This window comes from Opisthocomus hoazin, chromosome 1 (assembly GCF_030867145.1).
Source record: "Opisthocomus hoazin isolate bOpiHoa1 chromosome 1, bOpiHoa1.hap1, whole genome shotgun sequence".
In the NCBI taxonomy this organism is placed as follows: domain Eukaryota; kingdom Metazoa; phylum Chordata; class Aves; order Opisthocomiformes; family Opisthocomidae; genus Opisthocomus; species Opisthocomus hoazin.
The window spans coordinates 63,909,860-63,930,406 of record NC_134414.1 but is presented as its reverse complement, the minus strand read 5'-3'; the positions used below and the strand labels follow the sequence as shown (position 1 = coordinate 63,930,406).

The window sequence follows — 20,547 nt, the reverse complement described above, 5'->3', positions numbered from 1 at the left end:
AAAATTATTCTTAAATCTTAAGAAATAGGACTATTCCCTCAAATTAAAGGATAATTTGCATTTAATCTTGTGGGAAGTAGATAAAAAAAATCATTAAGCATATGATGTTCCAACGTTCCAACCCTTTGGTTAACATCACGTATATTCTCCCATAATTTCAATACAGAAACTGAAAATTTCAAAAAATGAAAGCATATGAATTCTGAGAGCTTAGTTCAAGTTGCACAGCATAACTCACATCTCCACTATCCCAACTACAATGACTACCATAGAAAGCATCCAAGGGGTCTGAGAATAAACCACTTCTTTGCATGCTTGTGAACCTACCCTGAAAGGGACCCCACAAACTGGCTGGCAGGTGCTGCACAGCCAGCTGGTCAACTGGAAGTGAATATGTGAGCAAAGGAAAAGGGGGATGCATGGGACACTTAATGCCTCTAGACAACATCACATGAGATGACTGACTTGAAAGAATAAAGGCAAAAGATGGAAATTATATGAGTATCTTAGCTAAGCCAAGTCTCAGCATAGAAAATTTACTGTAAATCCCCTTTTTCTTGAACGTGTGCACTCCAGAATTAATGCATGCATCTAAAGTAAACAGACTGAACAAAGGAGACAGGGCAAACACAATTCTGGTTTCGGTCAAAACTGTTTACTACTAAAGGCAGACATGCTGAGTAACTGTTGGAAAAGCTAGTGAAATTACATTAATTGATCTTACACTTACATAAGGCCTAATTATTTTTTCATGCTACTTTGTAAGTTTGCACTGTATTTAAAATGATCTACATATAGTAGTACACATTCATTTCTAGTTGACCAACCACGTACTCTTAAATTCTTTAGCTCTATTAAACTATTAGTAAACCCCGATCAGAAATCAAGGTTAAGAAAAAGGCAGGGTGAGAAATAAGATGGAGTGAGAAAGGGAGGCAGAATCTCTGATCTGCACATTCGGCACGACCTTCTAACCAGTACACAAAATATAAATAAAAGTAGAGATGATGTGTAAATTACAAAATATCCGCAAGCAATGCCAAAACACATTAGACTGACTCAAAAAGAAGGACAGAAGATAAAGCTAACCAGTTTCGGAACACAGCTTGATCACTTTTCAATGAGATTATATAACATACTTAAGTCCCATTCTCTCCTTTTAAGAGGCAATGACCCAAGAAACTCCTTGCAGGCTCTTGCTCCTGTTCATCATCATCTGCATTCAGTCATGGCACACAAACAGCTTCAATATTTCCTAAGCTGAAGTGGCAATGTCTTTGAAATTAATATTTGTTACACTTAAAGTGAACACCATTCTCAAGTGTCAGTTCTTTTCCCACTAGATATTTTTTGTTCTCCTGTGTTAAGTGGAAGTGAAAATTCTACTTGTAGTTATAGTGAGATCTATAGTAAAATCTCCAATGACAAGCCATTTGTGTTCTAGGTGGCCTCAAAATATAGCCTGTGCAGCTGTACACATATTTATGTGTATATGTGTCAAAGCCTTAGGAATCATTAAACTTCATCATAAACGTGGAGCTTGAAATTATTGAAAGCATCGACTGGTTCAAAATAATTTCAAAAACATTGCTCTGTAGGGTAAAGTCCACAAAGACAGATTACATTCTGCTGGAACAGAATTTAGCATTTTTAAGATTTTTGATGAGTTGGTGTTTGCTGCCTTCTTGCATTATCACTGCCATTCTTCCACCCTAAGCAAGGGATATGTACTGAAGATGACAAAGGAAGATTTTGTGACCTCAATTCACTTATTGAAGAGGAAATTGAAATGCAGCACCTAAGACAGGTGCTTTTCCAAAAGCTCACAATAAAAGTGACGAGGTTCTGACAAGACTGCATCAAAAAATGGTCAAGAAATTCTGTCTGCTTCCCGTGCCACTTCAATGCAATTGGGAAAGAAGGTACAGCAATTCCGAAAGAGAGCAAATAAAAAAAAAAGTATTCTCTGTCAACTTTTACTCCTCTCTCTTCCTTCCTCCTATTCCACAAAAGCTGCAATTTTTTCCTTAATTGACACTGTCACTTTATACTTGATTGTGTGTGATTTGAAGTGTGTTTCTCCAAAGACAACTAATTTTAAATATTGAGTTTATCACATGACTAATGTAGGAACAGATTTGGAGAATTATTTATCATGTTTAAAGGTGTCACATTTGAAGATCTAATTACAGGTCACACCTCAAATTAGCAGTAGTTTTGCCTCACTCATTTAATTTCTTTCTTGCTACACAACTACCTGGAAAAAAAAAAAAATCAAAGACACATACAAATTTATAAACCTGTAACAAGGTAAGTTTTTCCAAGGATTCTACTGTGCAAAGCAAAAGGCAGACTCAGAATTTAAAAGTAAGGTTCAGCATACTTACCTGTGAAAAGGAAGAAGATCAAAACCATAATCATCGTATAACCGAAATATAAAATGGTGCTAGCTGTTCCTGTGATTTGCAGTTTAGAAAAAAAATAATGTATTGCATATATTAGGAAATAAACTGCAGTGAAACCACTAGTGAGAAACGAACGCCACTGCCAGTGATAGTCCTAGAAGGAGTGGTGGTGGGGGAAAAAAAAAAAAAACACGTATGAGTAATATTCCATAAACCTCTAATGCACTGACTCTACTGAATGCAGAGCTACTTTTTCTGTTATCACTTTATCAAAAAGTGAGTTTTTAGAGTTTTTAATCTACAGGAAAAAGAACTATATATAATCAATACTGCTTTAACTACACCATTCACAATTAGAGATAAGAAAGCTAAAGATCAATATCAAACAGGCAAAAATCTAAAACCCCAGATAAGCCAGACCTGCTATTGCCATCCACAGAGATTTTTTTCACCCCAAGGTTGGGCACATCCAAAATGCACTTTGGCTGAACAAAGTTAATGGATTAGTTTAGCGTCTTCAGAAAACAGGGAGTTAGAATCTAAAGATGAGATATCCGACTCTGCAGTACTCAGTGCAGTGTTTAAATTTGTTACAAGTTTTGCAAAAAGTAGCCTGCTTCACTTTTTAAAGACAAGGTTTAAGTACATGTCATCTAGTAACAGTGTTTCTGTTGAATTCTGGAATACTTATTCTCAACTACAAAAGCCTTAAAATTTTTTGGAAGCATTCTCCAAACAAGTATGAATACTGAAGGAATATTCCTTACCTCTGCACATAGATGGAAGTAGCAGAGCAATATTGTAGCCTCAGAACATGTAATAACCAAAATAATGAATACCAGAAACAGGAAGCCAAACATGTAATACATCTGGTGAGACCTATAAAAGGGGGTTTAAAAAAAAAATTAAAATGGACACTGTGCTAGTATTATTTCTTCATACACAGTAGTATCACCTTCACCTTAAGTATTCCCCTTCCTATTGAAGTACTGTTAGTTGTGTGGCCATACAATCAACTAATTTGTTTTCTAACTGAAGGAGACTCGGCAGCTCAGTCAGGAAACAGCGAGAAAGCAAGCCCAAAGCATGCTCCCGGTTGGGCTTTTTAGGGAAAGAACTGACTAGACATAATGAATGAAATCACAGTTCCAGTGAAGTCAGCACGACCTCTTCCACTGACTTCAGCAGAACTTGGATTTCACCTGACATTTCAATCAAAGGGGCAGAACTGCAAAATAACAAGAAATGTCAAATGCTGTAGCTGTCTATGTTGGGTAGAGGCACCTATTCAAGGTTCAGAAACAGTTTAACAGGATCCAATAACTAAATTGTGCCAGAAGGAAGACAAGTCCCTCACAGTAGATTAGTTTGTCAGTGTGCTATGAGCTTACACCAGAATTCACTTACACTGGACTAATCTTTCGTGCTTTATTTTTTAAAAGAATTCCTCTCTAGTGCCTTTATGAATATTTTTCTAGCCCAACAACAACAAACAACTACAAAAAAACCCCTCAAGTCAATTTTAATATACTTACAAGTTATACACCATAGGTCAGCTTCAGAGCCACTTCCACACGAAGTCAGGGGAGTAGCAGGAGAAAACTAGCTATTTGAATATTGTAGGTCAGCTGTAAATTGCTAAGCATATCACAGCCGCTTCTCTATACACCTCAATAAGCAAAACAGGCACCGAGTATCTTCTAAACCACAAAATGTTAAAAAGATTTATATTTTTATTGAACCAGTATTCTGGTAGCCCTGCATCACTGGAAATGAGTCAAAGCATCTTGATAAAAAATTGTCACAAAGAAATTACCACCTTCTATGACAGATAAAATTCAAACAGATTGTGGTTAACTTACCAAATACTATTGAGAATGAAGAATAACTGTATAAAGATACATCCAAAAGGTAGAATCCCTCCCATGATAATGCCAGGTAATGGCTTTGTATAGAACGATTGCTCAGGAATCTGACGAGGAATTTGATTTGTGCGAACAGGGTGTTCAATAGCCTTTAAACGAAAACACGAAATTGCTAAATAAATAAAATGTCAAACTACAGCACTACCTTTTTGCTTACTTTTTGAAATGAGCGGTGGCAAATGTCTACTATTTGTTTTGAGCATGCACATATCCAGCTACCACTACATCTACTTTTGCTACCAGCCTCACTACCAACATTTGTTAGGCAAACAAGCTAAAAGACAGCTCTTATTGCAAACACGGCAACAGATGTTTTGGACTTCCCTTTTTATGATTACCTGCCTATGATTGTTACAGAGCCTGAGCTGATTTCTCACTTATCAGCTGTGGGGCAGCGGTGGTGCAGACTCTTGCTTTCCCCTTCTAAAAAACCCTGTATGTTTCAAGATTTACTCCAAGAATCACATTAGGGTAAACTTACAAACTGAGAGGATTCAAGCTGGCAATTAAAGTCTAATTTAAGATGCATGCATACATCAGCATGGTGGGAGAAAAAATTTAAGGCAGATAAACGCATACTTTGCCATCTTTCTCCTTTCGGAAAGATTACATCAAGAGCCTCAACAGATACTTGCTAGGCACTTGCTTTCTGATTTGATTTTAATGTATTTGTGACATCTGTCACAGAATCACAGAATCACAGAATAGTAGGGGTTGGAAGGGACCTCTGTGGGTCATCTAGTCCAAACCCCCTGCCGAAGCAGGGTCACCTACAGCAGGCTGCACAGGATCTTGTCCAGGCGGGTCTTGAATATCTCCAGAGAAGGAGACTCCACAACCTCCCTGGGCAGCCTGTTCCAGTGCTCCGTCACCCTCAGAGGGAAGAAGTTCTTCCTCATGTTCAGACGGAACTTTCTGTGCCTCAGTTTGTGCCCATTGCCCCTTGTCCTGTCACTGGGCACCACTGGGCCATCCTCCTGACACCCACCCTTCAGATATTTGTAGGCATTTATAAGGTCCCCTCGCAGCCTTCTCTTCTTCAGGCTGAACAAGCCCAGTTCCCTCAACCTCTCCTCGTAGGGGAGATGCTCCAGTCCCCTCACCATCCTTGTAGCCCTCCGCTGGACTCTCTCCAGTAGCTCTTCATCTTTCTTGAACTGGGGAGCCCAGAACTGGACACAGTACTCCAGATGAGGCCTCACCAGGGCAGTTGCCTTATAGTTTATCAAATCCTCCTTTCTTAAAGGAACTGCCTCTGTACAATGCAGGGGTGTTAGCTGGAACTTCAACATGGTTATCAGAAAAAACCCCACTGAATTCTTGTGAAGAAAAACAGGGTAACTACAGTCAACTTAAAAAGTGCCTTCTAAGATACTTAAATATCCTCTGAGGGTATTCCATGAGAGCTACAGAGAGCTGGAACTCTGGCTTCCTATACAAGAAAAAACATAAAAATATCTGAACTTATAGATCTTTAAACCTGTGGGGCACAGTAAACCAGTTTTTAAGCAAAAGAGAATAACCAATTTCCTTATTTAAGGAGGTTCAGTCACCAGCATCACAAAGAGTCCTCATATAAATAAGTAAAATTGATCAGTTTAGGAGTAAATCCCAATTAATGTCTGCCAAGCAGCGATAACCATTTAGAGAACACTTATGCAAAAAGATTTCACAAGAACTCTAGCAATTTGATCAGAAAATATCCTCAGGGTAAAGAGTGGACGAGAACAAAAAACATGGGGGAAAACCAGAAATGCGTAAGTTGCTTTCCCTTATGCTTGGCTGGGTCCACTAATTTTCTTGGTAATGAAACAGATGCCAATCAAAATAAAAATGCCCAACTCTCACTGCTTTATCTGTAGCAATCACTCAACTAAATACGATAACCCTAATCGTTGCGGAGAAATATCACTACCACCAACCAACTGAATATGAAAGTCTTAGAATCTCAAGACTGGACATCTAATGCAGCTCTCAAGTAACTGAACAGAACTGAAGCTGACAATGTAAGTAGCTTAGGTGCTACCTCAGTCATAGTCTATACAGTGAAAAATATGTATGTATGTATACACACATTTACAATTTATCAAAACCACTTACGTTTTTCTTAAAACCAAAATAGGCACCAATAAACGTCAGCGGTACAGATATGCAAAACCAGAGTGCCAAAATAGCAACCAAAGTACCAAACGGAATAGCTGCTGAAGAGCCTTCTCCCCAGAGAATGAGGTTCATGATAAAAAAATCTGCAAATACAATTCTGAAAAATACATAACACAATTAAAGCACAGAAATACTCCTCAATATTTAATAATGGTAACACCACGATAACACTGTATTAAGACTTCAGTGTAAATCTCTGTTAAAACCAAATGACACACACAAAATATCAAAATGCAGAGGTCAAACAAGCAATTCTTTGTTAATCTGGTGGGACTGAACTCCAGCAGGAGCTGACGTTCCAACTAAGCAATTTCAAATATAGGCTTGTCTTAACTACACTTCAGGGTAAGACTGCTTGCTGTGATTAAGTAGAAAAATTTATCACAGTGGTTATACAGTACATGACACCATATAAGACCAACTACAGTGTGGTCAGAGAAAGAGCCTAGAGAGTAAAAAAAAATCAATGATAAAGCGTGCCTGTCTAAAACTTACTATTATCATAATGCTCTTTCTTAATCAACCTTTTCATATGGTGAGAGTAAACAAATGCTTACTAAAAAAAAAAAAAAAATCTAAGGACAATATGCCATGAACATATTCATCTTTGTCAAAAGCGCCGTGAATTTCTTGTAGCTTCTGGAGTAAAGGGACAACATAGTAAGATTTACTTGTCTAGTTGAAACTTAAATGCATGTCAGAGAAGCAACTTAATTCTTTTAATCGTGGCTATATTCTCAGCTTACCCAGGACAAAGGAATGATGTCAGCAGGACATTTGTTTTCCATTTCTCACCTCCAAATGCTGTATTAAAACATTTGACAGTCATTAAAACATGCATTAAGCTCACAACTATTAATTTTCCAGTTCATTTACCTGTTATACTTAGCTTGCAAATACTCAAATAACGTGCTATCATGCCCAAGTTTAAAACAGTAAACTAAATGTTCAGTAATAAATCTGAATTTCCTCATGACATTGCTTAATCACAGAGCTTCAAATCAAAGCAAAGCCTCCAACCAAGGTCAGAAAAGCATCCAACTAAATAAACTGAGTCTCTAACCACTTTATCCGCTAAAAGGAGGAAGCAGATTTGCAGTACTTTTAAGTCTTTAGAAGACAGTGTAAACTTGGAGCGATTAAGAAATTTAAGCTTTCTAGCACTTGACTGCAGGTTTCAGTAGGAAAAAATACATAAATATGTGAAAAGCAAGCTTAACAGTTTTCTTGAAATAATTCTTGTCTACGAATCTTACAAGAAAGTCAGGACTAACGCTTACAGAAAGTAGTGGTGTTCTCTTAATAGCATTAAGCAGTGGCGATACCAGAAGACCAAAGATAGCTTTATTAAGAAAACCTTCATGAATTTGCACTACACTGATAAAAATTCAAGTCAGCATACTTTCAAATGAAAATATTCTGCTGGAATTCAGTGAAGGTGACAATTTCATCTGAGCACTGCCATAATGACATGTTTCTTTACTTCAAGAGTCAGAAGTGATTATGGTTAGAGTGATTTTAATTAAGTTTCTATTTCTTCATAAAACCTTGGTAGAACATGGCACCGGTTATTAAGATCAATAATTTAATTTCAACTCAGGTTTCACTTTTTAAAAGCAATGTTTAAAAAAAACCCAAACCCAAACCCTTTTAAATCTGGATATCCATTTCACCTGCATTTTGGTTTATGTTACACTTTATTTGTATACTATAAAGAGAAACATTCATGTTTACATGCTCTATACAGGGTATGGATAACCTCGTGTTATAACAAGAATGTCTCTGGATCAATCACTCATTGTTTTAGTAGTTAAACACAATATTCAAGTATCAACCAAATGATTCCCAGTAAGTATAATATGAAATGTAACTATTATTAGCTACAGTTCCAAAGACAGAGGATTCAGCTGACCATCAATACACTTCAAAATATCCTTCAAAACATAATACACAGCATGAAGAAAAATTCTGGCCTCACTTATGCTTTCAGTCCTAAAGCCTCCTTCCATTTAAGTTTAACTAGTCCGAAGATTCGGAAAAGGAATAGTTCACTATCACATCACTACCACTGCGGAAAAACTCCTTACAAAATACAAACCCCCTTTTCCCCCCATCGATGGCTAAAACTAAATGCAAGTTAACACATGATCACATCAAAACCAACATAACCATGTCAGTGTTCTATATCTGTTTTCTGCTGTTAAGGTAACTACATTTCTCCAACTTGCCCCGAGGGAAACTACAAACAGTACTGCAAAACAAAAATCAGTTCTGTGATGATAATTTACTTTAATGAACTTAAGCCTTCTCATTTAAAATAACTTCTACTCACATTTGTAGAATCTGGCAGCAACATAACCAGCTGGAGTTCCAAGCAGTACCCACAAAACTACAGCACAGGTCATTAGAGCTCCTCGGTTAGCAGGTGACAAAAATCCCAGGCAAGCAAAAACTATGAAGCAGAGACAAACAATTTTAGGAAGTAACTATACATTTGACTTCAAGCCAGTACATCAGTTACCTTAAAACCTGCGTATGCTAAGTTGCATGTCTACTATATCAGCTTAGCTGTTTCTAACCTTAAGACTTTCAAGAAATTTCTAGACAAAAACTATACTGCTATTTTTACTAGTACAACTGCTATTTTTACTAGTACAATGCAATTAGCAGTGAAAAATGACCTGTACTCAACTAACTCCTCCCCACTTTATTACTTACACAGGGTAACAAAAGTCATTATTAAGATCTGTGTGCCAGAGCCTAGAAAAACAGACAACAGCATTCCTTTTCTCGGGGGCCTGAAAATATCACCATGAACCAGTTTCCAGCCAAATTCTTCTTGAGCATCTTCCTGTAAAGGAAATACACCTATTTTAATGCAGTACATTGCCATTTAGATAGCCTGTTACAGAAATACATGTAGCTGAAAAAATTAGAATCCAAATATATTTTAGGAGGTACATTTTAGACTTACAGTGGAATCCATCTGATTGTATCTTGCAATGTCTTTATGCAGTGTTCTCAACATAATCATAGCTACCATTCCAGACAGAAAGAGGACAATCACCAAGGAATTCATAATACTGAAAAAAAAAAACCAAAAAAACACCATCAACATCCAAATTGCAATGTAAACACTTCAGTACAGTACACTTGAAGACAAACGTTCTTCTCACCTAAACCACTGAATATGAGTGTGAGGCATGGATTCCAAAATATAATCCCATCTTGATGCCCACCTTATACTTTTTTCTTCCTGAAAGAATAAACACATCAGTTTCAGATACAGTCAGTATCCAACTGATAAATTTACAAGTTGATGTTCATGCAAAGCAATCTTATATCTCATGACAAATTGGAAATTTCATGTTGCATGCCTTAAAGGGAATAATTTACTAACAGCTACCAAAAACAAACCTAAGATTTGACCACAGAATCTAAACCACAATATTTTCTGAATAGTCTTGAGCATCCATGTCTTAAGACATAAAGGTCTACCAAATTAATTTGATTGTGCTTCTTCCCTTCACGAATTACATTAATTTATCTGGCATTCAGATGACTAGCAGAATAACAAAAGAACATTCATTTTTTAGTGTAAGTCAACACCACTGACACTGAGAAACTAAGCTCTGCTACATAGTCTCCAGCACAATATGGCACTTTCTAGACTGCGCGCTGCCCAAATTATCCTTTGCTTTCATACAATCTCGTTTCAGTACCAACTGCCAATCCAGTTACATTCAGCTTATACTGCAAGACAGATGGGGAGACAATATTACAGACCTTACATTGTTAGTAGAGGGAAACAAACTATTCCTTCAGGCATTTCAATGAATTATACTTATTGAGACTGAATATTCATTGATCAGAAACACTCCAATGACAGCATTTCTTTATTTTGCAGAGTAAACATGAAAAAAGGAATAAACAGTGATGATCAACCTAAGATTGCTATTAAACAAACCATTAACACTAATATCAATTAATAAAAATGGCTATGTGTCTTTTTGACAGGATGCTATTTCATTAATTTCTAATCTACAAGAGAACAAGTGCTTTCCAGTAAAGCAAATATTTGAAAAAACAAAACCCAGCAGGTTAAAAAACTGAGCCAAGATTAAATATCTGGCTCACTGAGGTAAAACTAGGTCTCAGAGCAAGCAACGAGTTTCTAAGTCAATATCAACGATTCTAGGACAGAATCGCATCCTCCCCCATACCTACACTGCCTTTTTTCTGTCTTCCTGAGATTGCCCGATTTGTCAACTTGATGGAATTTCAGAAGATGACCTCCAAGTGATGTAACAGTGTGCACAGGATGGTAACACAGACATGGCTGGGCATGTCATTTTTTAGAGAGAAACAATATAATAGCATGAAGCTAAGGTAATTCTTAATTACTACCTTCTCACAGGTTTCCAGAAGTACTTGCTTTTCAGTGCACAAATTAATTTCAGCATCATAAATGATATAATTTCTCAAAATATAATTAGTAAGTCATACCTAACCCTTTCTGCATATTTTTCTTATCTTATTTATTGTATTTTGAACTTCACCATCTAATCCAGTACATTACTAAAGAATAATCATGGTAATTCTACAAACACTGCTATAATAGCTTATAAGAGATAAAAAGGGTTCATGCCTGAGAAACTGTGGCAATGTAATGATATTTTAAGACCAGTGTTTTACTGTGTACTTCATATGACAGTGGCAGTGGATCCCACACCCTAACTCAATGCTAGCCTCCAACTAACTTTGAAGATCAACTATTTAGTCTCCATTTCACCACAGCTGAACTGAATCACAGAATCACAGAATGGTAGGGGTTGGAAGGGACCTCTGGGGGTCATCTAGTCCAACCCTCCTGCTGAAGCAGGGTCACCTACAGTAGGCTGCACAGGACCTTGTCCAGGCGGGTCTTGAATATCTCCAGAGAAGGAGAATCCACAACCTCCCTGGGCAGCCTGTTCCAGTGCTCTGTCACCCTCAGAGGGAAGAAGTTCTTCCTCATGTTCAGGTGGAACTTCCTATGCTTCAGTTTGTGCCCATTGCCCCTTGTCCTGTTGCTGGGCACCACTAAAAAGAGTCTGGCCCCATCCTCCTGACACCCACCCTTGAGATATTTATAAGGTCCCCTCTCAGCCTTCTCTTCCTCAGGCTGAACAAGCCCAGCTCCCTCAGCCTTTCCTCATAGGAGAGATGCTCCAGTCCCCTCACCATCCTAGTAGCCCTCCGCTGGACTCTCTCCAGTAGCTCCTCATCTTTCTTGAACTGGGGAGCCCAGAACTGGACACAGTACTCCAGATGGGGCCTCACTAAGGCAGAGTAGAGGGGAAAGAGAACCTCCCTCGACCTGCTGGCCACATTCCTCTTGATGCACCCCAGGATCCCATTGACCTTCCTGGCAAACAGGGCACGCTGCTGGCTCATGGTCAACCTGTCAACCACTAGCACTCCCAGGTCTCTCTCTGCAGAGCTGCTCTCCAGCAGGTCTGCCCCAAGCCTGTACTGGTGCATGGGGTTGTTCCTCCCCAGGTGCAGGACCCTGCTCTTGCCCTTGTTGAACCTCATCAGGTTCCTCTCTGCCCAACTCTCCAGCCTGTCCAGGTCTCGCTGAATGGCAGCACAGCCTGCTGGTGTATCCACCACTCCTCCCAGTTTTGTGTCATCAGCAAATTTGCTGAGGCTACACTCTAATTCTTCATCCAGGTCATTGATGAAGCAGTTGAACAAGACTGGGCCCAGTACCGACCCCTGGGGGACACCACTAGTTACCAGCCTCCAACTAGACTCAGCGCCACTGATGACAACCCTCTGAGCTCTGCCATTCAGCCAGCTCTCAATCCACCTCACCAACGACTCACCCAGCCCCCACTTCCTGAGCTTCCCTAGGAGGATGTTATGGGAGACAGTGTCGAAAGCCAGAAAGACAGTGTCAAATCCTACAGCAGGCTATAAGTCTAGAATTAAGACAGATACATGAAGAGCCTTGATTTAACAATGGCCTACCATTTTGAAAGACACGACTGCCCTTGCAATAAGAACAAGGTTAAACAAAAATAAAAATTGCCTTATTACTATTTTTTAATCTATTAATAATTGCTGAGATTTTGATTAAAGTCCTAACAACAACAACAAAAAAACCCAGTAGATTCCTTCACATCCAGAAGAATCACAGAATTATCGAGGTTGAAAATACGAACACCTGTATGTGAGCTATCCCCTCAATACATACACCAGGAGTCAAGAAATCCAATTAGTTATAATCTGCACTCTTTTTATGAGCCACTTGCATTTTGAAGTCTTAGACTAATTGGGAAATAGTTTGGGAAAGAGTGGGAAACAGTTTGTCCAGTAAACTCCATTAAAAAGAAAAAATTTTAAAAGTCTCTCTTGCTTGTCACCAGAATGAGACATATTCAAGTACCACTGCTCCCTGCAGTTGCCAGATATACTGCTTCTCTGCTTTTAAATAGAGAACAGAGGAATAAAGTATACCAGCTTGCTACTCTTTTGCTGATTTCCATGGGAGGAAGAGAAACATTTGCAGCAGGAAAGCAGAAAATTGTCAACTTCAACCTACCTACAACAATAATTTGCTGAAACACATCATTTCTCAGACTTGACAGCTTGGATTGAAAAATAATCTACCAGACAACCTAGGCAAACACGGAAAGTGTGACTCTTTCAGAAAACACATATGCATTTCATATTCAATGTATGGGGCAGTAAGCAAAATTGTAAAGTGTGTGGTTAAATCCCAAGCCATCTCTAACATTCCAGTTCAAATAAAGTTTTAAACCCACAAATTTACTACTTAGATAATTTTAGTTGTTCATCTATATAATTCAGAGTATTAATGCATGACTTGGTTGGACTCGATGATCTTGACTGTCTCCTGCAACCTAAACGATTCTATGATTTTAAGACAGCTTAGTACCACAGAAAGCTTAGTACTCACTTCAAAAGAAACTGAGTATGTGTAAGCAATTTTGATTTCTCCATTAGCCTTATTACTTATATCCATGGGTACTCCTGAGCAATCAGGGTTGTCTGCATGAGTATGCTTGTAACTGCAGGAAGAAAAACACAGAATGAAACCTGCTTGACTGGCAACACTCTTAAGAAAGAATTCATTTATCTTACAAAAGCATCAGTTGCATCCAGAATTCTTCCCTTAAATATAAAAACTGTTCTTAATGCCCCATAAATTTCAGAACTCATAAGGAATGTATCATAAGCACAGGACTTTTTGATACTTGAACTTTTTAAACAAAGGTTGTCTCTTCTAAAAAGAAAACTACAGAAAGCACAGTCTCTAAAGCAGAGCACCAAAAATTACAGAAGTCTGAGTAGTGCTAAGAACCTCCAAAACACTCAGAAAGTTACAACAACAGAATTACTAACTTCGGCCAGAAAAAAAACCACTTTCATCATGATGCTGGACCAACAACGCAACAAGCTCAGTTATACCAAGAATACAAAAGAAAAGAAGTAATAAAACAAACATCAGTTGTGCAAAAGCCACATAGGCACCAGAACAACTGACAAGTGTATCTGCGAAATCATTCCATTCAAACACCGGTTACTGAAGACATTGAATGTTGCACTCCGATCACTCCTGCCTCAGGCACTGGAGGCCTGTTCTGTCACAAGGCAAAGTGTTCCCCAGTAGGGAAATGAGAGTTGCTTCACTGAACACATACCACTTCCATAGGGGTTTTAACCTTTTTTTTTTGTCCCAAATGGGAAATAGTGCACAAAGATCTATTGAATTCAGAACAAATTTGTGTTAAGACTGTCCTACATTACACTACATCAATCAACAGGAAAGCTAATCTACCGGTCACAACCTGAAAACATTTCTGACTAGCAACAGGTTCCCAAATCAAAGCAAGTATCTTGGGATAGATCACTGTTTGATGACAAGTAACTTCCGAGTACTAACCTTTTTGGTTCAAGTTTAGCAGCAACGAGTCTTGCTCCCAGTGCTTCATTTTCCACAACATGGTAATATATTTTTATGTCAACATGGTTGAAGATATAAAAAGTATCTTTCTCGTGAAATTCTGACTGCAATGATCAAAGACGATGTTAAAAAATCAAAAAGATAAAGACATCTAAAAGCCTTAGGCAGAAGCTTACGTAACAGAATCTTAGACTGCATACAGTTTTTCTGTAAAGAACTTCTCCTACAGTATGAAGGTGGGATTCTGGGAATGCAAAGACAGTGAAGTGCTTCCTTCCATTAAAAAGACAAAACAGAAGACTTAATGCTAAGAACTGTCTCCTACAATTGAAAAGTAGAAAAAATTATTTAAATATAAGATGTATTTATATATATATATCTAAATATTTATTAAAATATTTCAGTAACTCAAGATGTCCTATTTAATTGAAGTAGCAAATTGAACAGATAACTACGTGACAACTTTCACATCAAAAGTGTTCCATAAACATCAGCTATCTTAAAACAACGCATATATTTTTCATAGATTAAATAGAACCTTCCAAGACAAACAATGTAATTGCTCTCTGTAACAGAACCACCTTGGCATTTGAAACCAAAGATGCACAGAGATGAACTACAAAAAGCAGCCAAGAATGCTGAATACAAATCTCAGGTGAAGGGAAACAGCTTGGAATTGAGTCATTTAGAGAGGCTGTTAAATCACAAGCATTGTGTCTACTGAAGTTCCACTCATACTTTTTCAGGGTTCTATCCCCACCCCTTTCTACAAAGCAGCCTAATTATAATAGTTATATAAAGGAAGTGTTCTTCTACAGTCCTTCAGTTACTCCTTCAAAGGTTATTTTCCCTTTATTAAAAGCAAGTATTTAAACAAAATTTTAAAAATATTGCCAGACTACATATTTGCTCATAAATGCATCCATTCATATGGAGCCTCTGAAACCAACACATATGGAGGCAAGGAAACAAAACTAGAAACTGCAGAAAAACTGTCGTCTTTGGTAAAATTTATTAAGTAAAACCAACCATTCTGATAAAGCCTAAAACCTATTCCAGGTTCTCAGGGACCTCTCCATGGAAGAGGTCTGCGGTAATTTAAAGATATTCTGGACTTTCTGTTGCATTCTTATCTCCATAATGCTTACAGTGCATTTATCTTGACCTCCTCCAGTCAATCCAATAGATCTGCCTCTCACAGGAGAAGCTTTGTTCACTCAGAAACCTTATACTCTGCCTTCTTCCATTAGCCCACACAACCCTTCAAGAAGTATTAATTTCCATGCAGAGGTATAAACACGTCTCTGCAAACCTGCTTCCATGAAAACATGTCTATCCCACAAAAATGTACAGTCCAAGCCTTCAAATGTTTAGACTTCTTAGGCAATGAAGGATGACATGTTTTTCTTCTCCTTCACCCTTTACATCTACTAAATGCTATGCAGGTTCATCTCTTCCCTCTATCTTTTAGAGCCCTTCTGTATAATGCAACAGAACAGACAAAGTTCTTAGGCTTAGGTGAGGCTTACAAACTGTGGTACTTGCAGAGATATCAAAACCCCTAGTTTTAGGCAACAAGGGTTCTTAAGATAGTGAGGACTCACCATAGAAACATAACATAGGAGAAATGCCAGTCTTTAAATTAGTAAAAATAGGGTATTAAAAAAAATAATTGCATAAACATACATTAATAACACAGGCATCTTTTGGACGGCCGTCTTCTGTAATGTAACAGCCAATAGGGAAACCAGGATTGCAGAACCTCTGGCCATCTTCAACATCATAACACCAGGTCACAGGCATATTGTCCACAATCCTGTAAATGGCAGAGTGACATTCCACAATCTTTCAAAATACAGAGTGTAGTGGAAACCAAACCAGACTAACATTAATGTTGCCACATTCATTACTGTAAGATTAACTACAAAAATAGTATGTCCTTCAGATCTTAACCCATGAAATTGCACCCACAGCCAATCCAATATCCAAATCAGACACGAGCATGTAGCTCTTAAATTGAAACTATCTTTTTTGGAACAAAATATTTTAAAACTCAATCAATTTCTTCAGAAGGTGGCTTGGAAATAGGAGGCTTACGCTGTGACCACCGCAACATTCTACTCACTGGACTGGTTTCTGGAGCCCCCTTACAAATACAGCCCAATATATAAAACTCTTCCATTCCAAAGTCATAGCAAATTAACATTTCATTATTTCGTCTTTAATAATGGCCAAAATCATCCACTAAAGCAGCTAAAATGAACTTAATTTCAAGTTTAAGACAAAACACAAAACAAAAAAAATTGCCTACACACATATTAATTCTCCAGCTTCCTTGTTGCTCTTCCAATGCAAAATACATTTTACATGGCACTCTTTAAACTTTCATTTGGCATTAAAGCTAAAGTGCAAGTTTAACTTTTTCTTTTCTATTTAAGCAAATTCCTGATCATTGACCTCAGCTGTAATTCCCCGAGAGTATGCAGTATTCTAACTAAATGGTTTACATGAGCAAAAAAATTATAAGCCACCACACATTTGGGAAAGCAATCACTTTTGAACCTCCCTCCACTGTCTACCTGCTGCTTTTATATTATCATCTTACAAGATTTATATTTATTTACCTAAAAGTCCTGAGCCCAGCAGGTTTATAGTTCAGTACCAATGAAAAATTTGTGGAAGAACCTCACACCTCCATGACGAGTTGCGGAAAATTATAAGAGAGTAAGATACAAACAGTATCCAACATGCTACAAACCGTACAAATGTCAAAACCAAAAATATACTTTTAAACACAAAGATACCCAACATGGTGACCGGTCCCTTTGTAAAAGGAACTACTGAAAAAACCCAAACCCGTTTCTTTATGTTACAAAGTGTTTCAACTAGCTGAAAGATAAATCCCAAAAGAGTCATTCAAAGAAGACTTAAAATTCAGTAGCTGCCCTTAGAGCAACATTAATTGCTCCAAGGTATGTTTTTAAAGGTCTGTTAATAAACTTCACACATGAAGACATGAGACAACTGCCACTTTTTGTGCATCACTAGACCAAAAAAGGACAACCCCCTGAAAGTTAACACCACACATATTTTGTAAAACTTACCAAGCTACTGAATAACCTTTACAATTAAATGTCCGATCATTATAACCACTAGGCTATTAATGTTATCAGATACCTGATAATACTTCATTAGATATTACCTATTAGAACATTACCTAATTAAACACAGGAATTATCACTTCAGACAACAAAAGCAAAGCACTTTTTTTAAAGGACATGAACAAATGGGGGTAAAGAATGTGGTGCCTTTGTCCAAAGAAGATAAAGAGATCTGCATTATCCGTACCATTAGCTACCGGGCAGAAATAAGTAGCAAAGTTCTTGGCTCATACTGACACAGCGGAAGAGGTGAAGACAGGCCCTCCAAAAACACAGTTCCCAGGTTCTCAGGAGATTACAAAGACTATCACAGTCACCAGCAGCAGCACCAACCAAATCCTACTCACTTCACCATGCTACTATGCGATACAATTAAGTTGCTAATTAGGAGCTGTTCCAGATGCAGATTCATTACATTTGGACCATATTTGGAATTTTGCCTCCATAATACATCCTAGAGATACCTCTTGCTTTTTTTAATATTTTAATTTTATAATCAAAACCAGGTAAAGCATTAACCTATTGTAAATGAGTTTGGCTGGGGTAAAGGCTTTCCTTTGCATCTTCCGCAGCAAAGACATGCTGAGCTGCCTTCAAGCAGCAATGCTGGAACAAATTCACAGGTTAAGAAGCAAATCATTTTTCACAGTTAATCTTCAAATTTAAAATGGCTTGAAGAGATTACACATGTGGGGCAAATATTCAGTACAAGTATTCTTACAGGTCTCTCAAGAACATCTGCTGATGAACACTGTCAGCCAAGGTATCAGTATAGCTGTTGAGTCCAATTCAGTATGTCAATTCCTAATCTTATTAAGTGGCTTTTAAAACCTTAAAAGTACCTTGCACGATCTGTGTTCCCCAGGACTTTTATGATAAATTGAAACTGGATAATAAACCTCTATTAAATCCTCACTTACTCTACCTTGCTGATCCCCATAGAACATACCCCTGTACCATACTCTCGGACCATGCATCATTCCTCAAAAAATCCAGCCGCTTCCACTTTGTGAAGCTGTGGCTGAGGAGGACTATCGTTACCATACAAACATAAACAGGGATTCCTCATGCCACTGATTATCTAAAGTTTTAGGGCAGTGGGCCTAGTAAAAAAAAAAAAAAAAGGTATTAAAAGAACTAAGAATCTAAGTACCACCCTAAATTTAAAGGGAAGATTTCACACTGAAAAACAAAACTACATCTTACTAAAATCTGAACAGTCATATCAAATTAGTTGTACAGGCTAAAAAATACACTTCAATATAGTATGTATATTTGTAAAAATTTAATCCAAGGGGGGAAAAAACCCCAGTCTAAAGCACTTTTCTGTGTGATTAGTTTTACACAGTTCTGTTTCAGTTTCTGTCAGCTTAAGTTTTGGGCTTTCCTAAAAAAAATAAATAAATAAATTTAATTTATTTCAAAGAGTGACAGGATCATAGCCTTGAGAAACTATTTTTCATTTATACACCAAAACACAGACAAACTTTTAAAGCTGAAGCTTTATGCCAGACCAACATGCATCAGTGCAATTGGAAGTGGTGTAAATATTATAAATATATGCAGTACTTAACAGGAATATAACTAAATCCTTCATGTTTGAAGCTCCACTTATTTAAGCACTAGGCATATACACGTCGAATCTCTACAAAAGTAGCTGTACCTTTCAGGGTTTCCTTATTACTTTCTGGTTCACCTACATGAACATATGGCTATTGCCTGTGAACCCTTCTGACCTAATCTATCAACTTCCAACTACACTGATTTTCAAGAGGTTCCCAGACAGATTTACATCAGTGAGGCACAGTTTATCCCTAAAAAGTGATATCCTACATCAGTTCTCAAGAGCAGCAGAAAACCCACTCGTGCCTTTCCAGCATGGGTGGCTGTTTCAAAACAGAAGAAATGGAATATGACATTACAGAAAAACACTTACCAACAATGGCAACATTCAACATTTCACCTGCATTTCTTCTAATATATCCAGAAAGTTTTAATGTAATTGATGAAGACTGAAACCTTTGTTTCTGCGAAGCACGGAGCACACATTTGGAATCATACGGGCAGCATTGGTTAATTATGCTCATGTATTACTTGCAAAGACATGCCACGGGAGCTCTGACAACTTCATGCCCCAAGTTGTTCCTTCTACCCTTGCACCTGAAGGCTGCACAGCACACCAACATGCAAAGCGCTATACAAATGCAGATAGCGTCGCTGGGTATTTCCAACGTTAAGACGGGGCCTGCTGATAAACATTTCCCAGCTATTGGATGTGGGTGCAGAGCATGGCTAAATCCTAACGGAAAATCCACATGAGATTCAACACACACATTCAGCCCTGCCCCACCCTTCATGCCCATCAGAAGAGGACATCAATGTCCAAGCAGAAACAGCCTTAGAACGCTCCAAGATGACTCAGATGGTTACAGAGGGACTCAGAGAACAGGAAAGGACCAAGTGTTCATGCATTCCTCAAAAACATTTCACTAATTAACTTTCATTGGCCACCTTTCACTCGCATATCCTGCAAGATAAACAAACGTTGCATAAAACTCTCAGCACCATTGATCCTATCTCCTGGACACAATATTTGAAGGGGAGCACAAAGGCTTTTGAGGAAAATGGAGACAACACAGCAATCGAATGAAGGTCCTTTAAGACTCTTCTCAAGTTAGGGCAGGATTAACTTCTACATTTACAGATGCAAAGAAATAGCAGTATTTTGCGGCAAGCACAGAGGCAGCACAAAAACTTTGTTTGGCAGCACTTGTTCACATAATACCTGGTGCTTATCCTTCAACTGAAGGAAATATTTTATGAAGACAACAAACAATGTAACATCATTTGCAAGAACAGAAGAGTAATAGACTCAGTGCAAAAACCCAGTGTTCAGTCTGTATCATCTTGTAAACACA

The 20,547-nt window shown here is 37.9% G+C and overlaps 1 protein-coding gene across 1 annotated transcript in view; it reads right to left on the bottom strand.

Annotated features, from left to right (window-relative positions):
* The window catches only part of TM9SF2 (transmembrane 9 superfamily member 2), a 30,657-nt gene that overhangs the window by 3,055 nt on the left and 7,055 nt on the right, over positions 1-20,547 (bottom strand). The window contains exons 5-16 of the mRNA XM_075424195.1: positions 16,155-16,284; positions 14,448-14,572; positions 13,461-13,572; positions 9,670-9,749; positions 9,468-9,576; positions 9,212-9,344; positions 8,826-8,945; positions 7,240-7,297; positions 6,431-6,590; positions 4,268-4,419; positions 3,173-3,284; positions 2,388-2,559 (exon numbers count right to left, since the gene is read on the bottom strand). Coding sequence (XP_075280310.1) covers positions 2,388-2,559; positions 3,173-3,284; positions 4,268-4,419; positions 6,431-6,590; positions 7,240-7,297; positions 8,826-8,945; positions 9,212-9,344; positions 9,468-9,576; positions 9,670-9,749; positions 13,461-13,572; positions 14,448-14,572; positions 16,155-16,284 — 1,463 coding nt within the window. The remainder of the gene's footprint in view (positions 1-2,387; positions 2,560-3,172; positions 3,285-4,267; positions 4,420-6,430; positions 6,591-7,239; positions 7,298-8,825; positions 8,946-9,211; positions 9,345-9,467; positions 9,577-9,669; positions 9,750-13,460; positions 13,573-14,447; positions 14,573-16,154; positions 16,285-20,547) is intronic.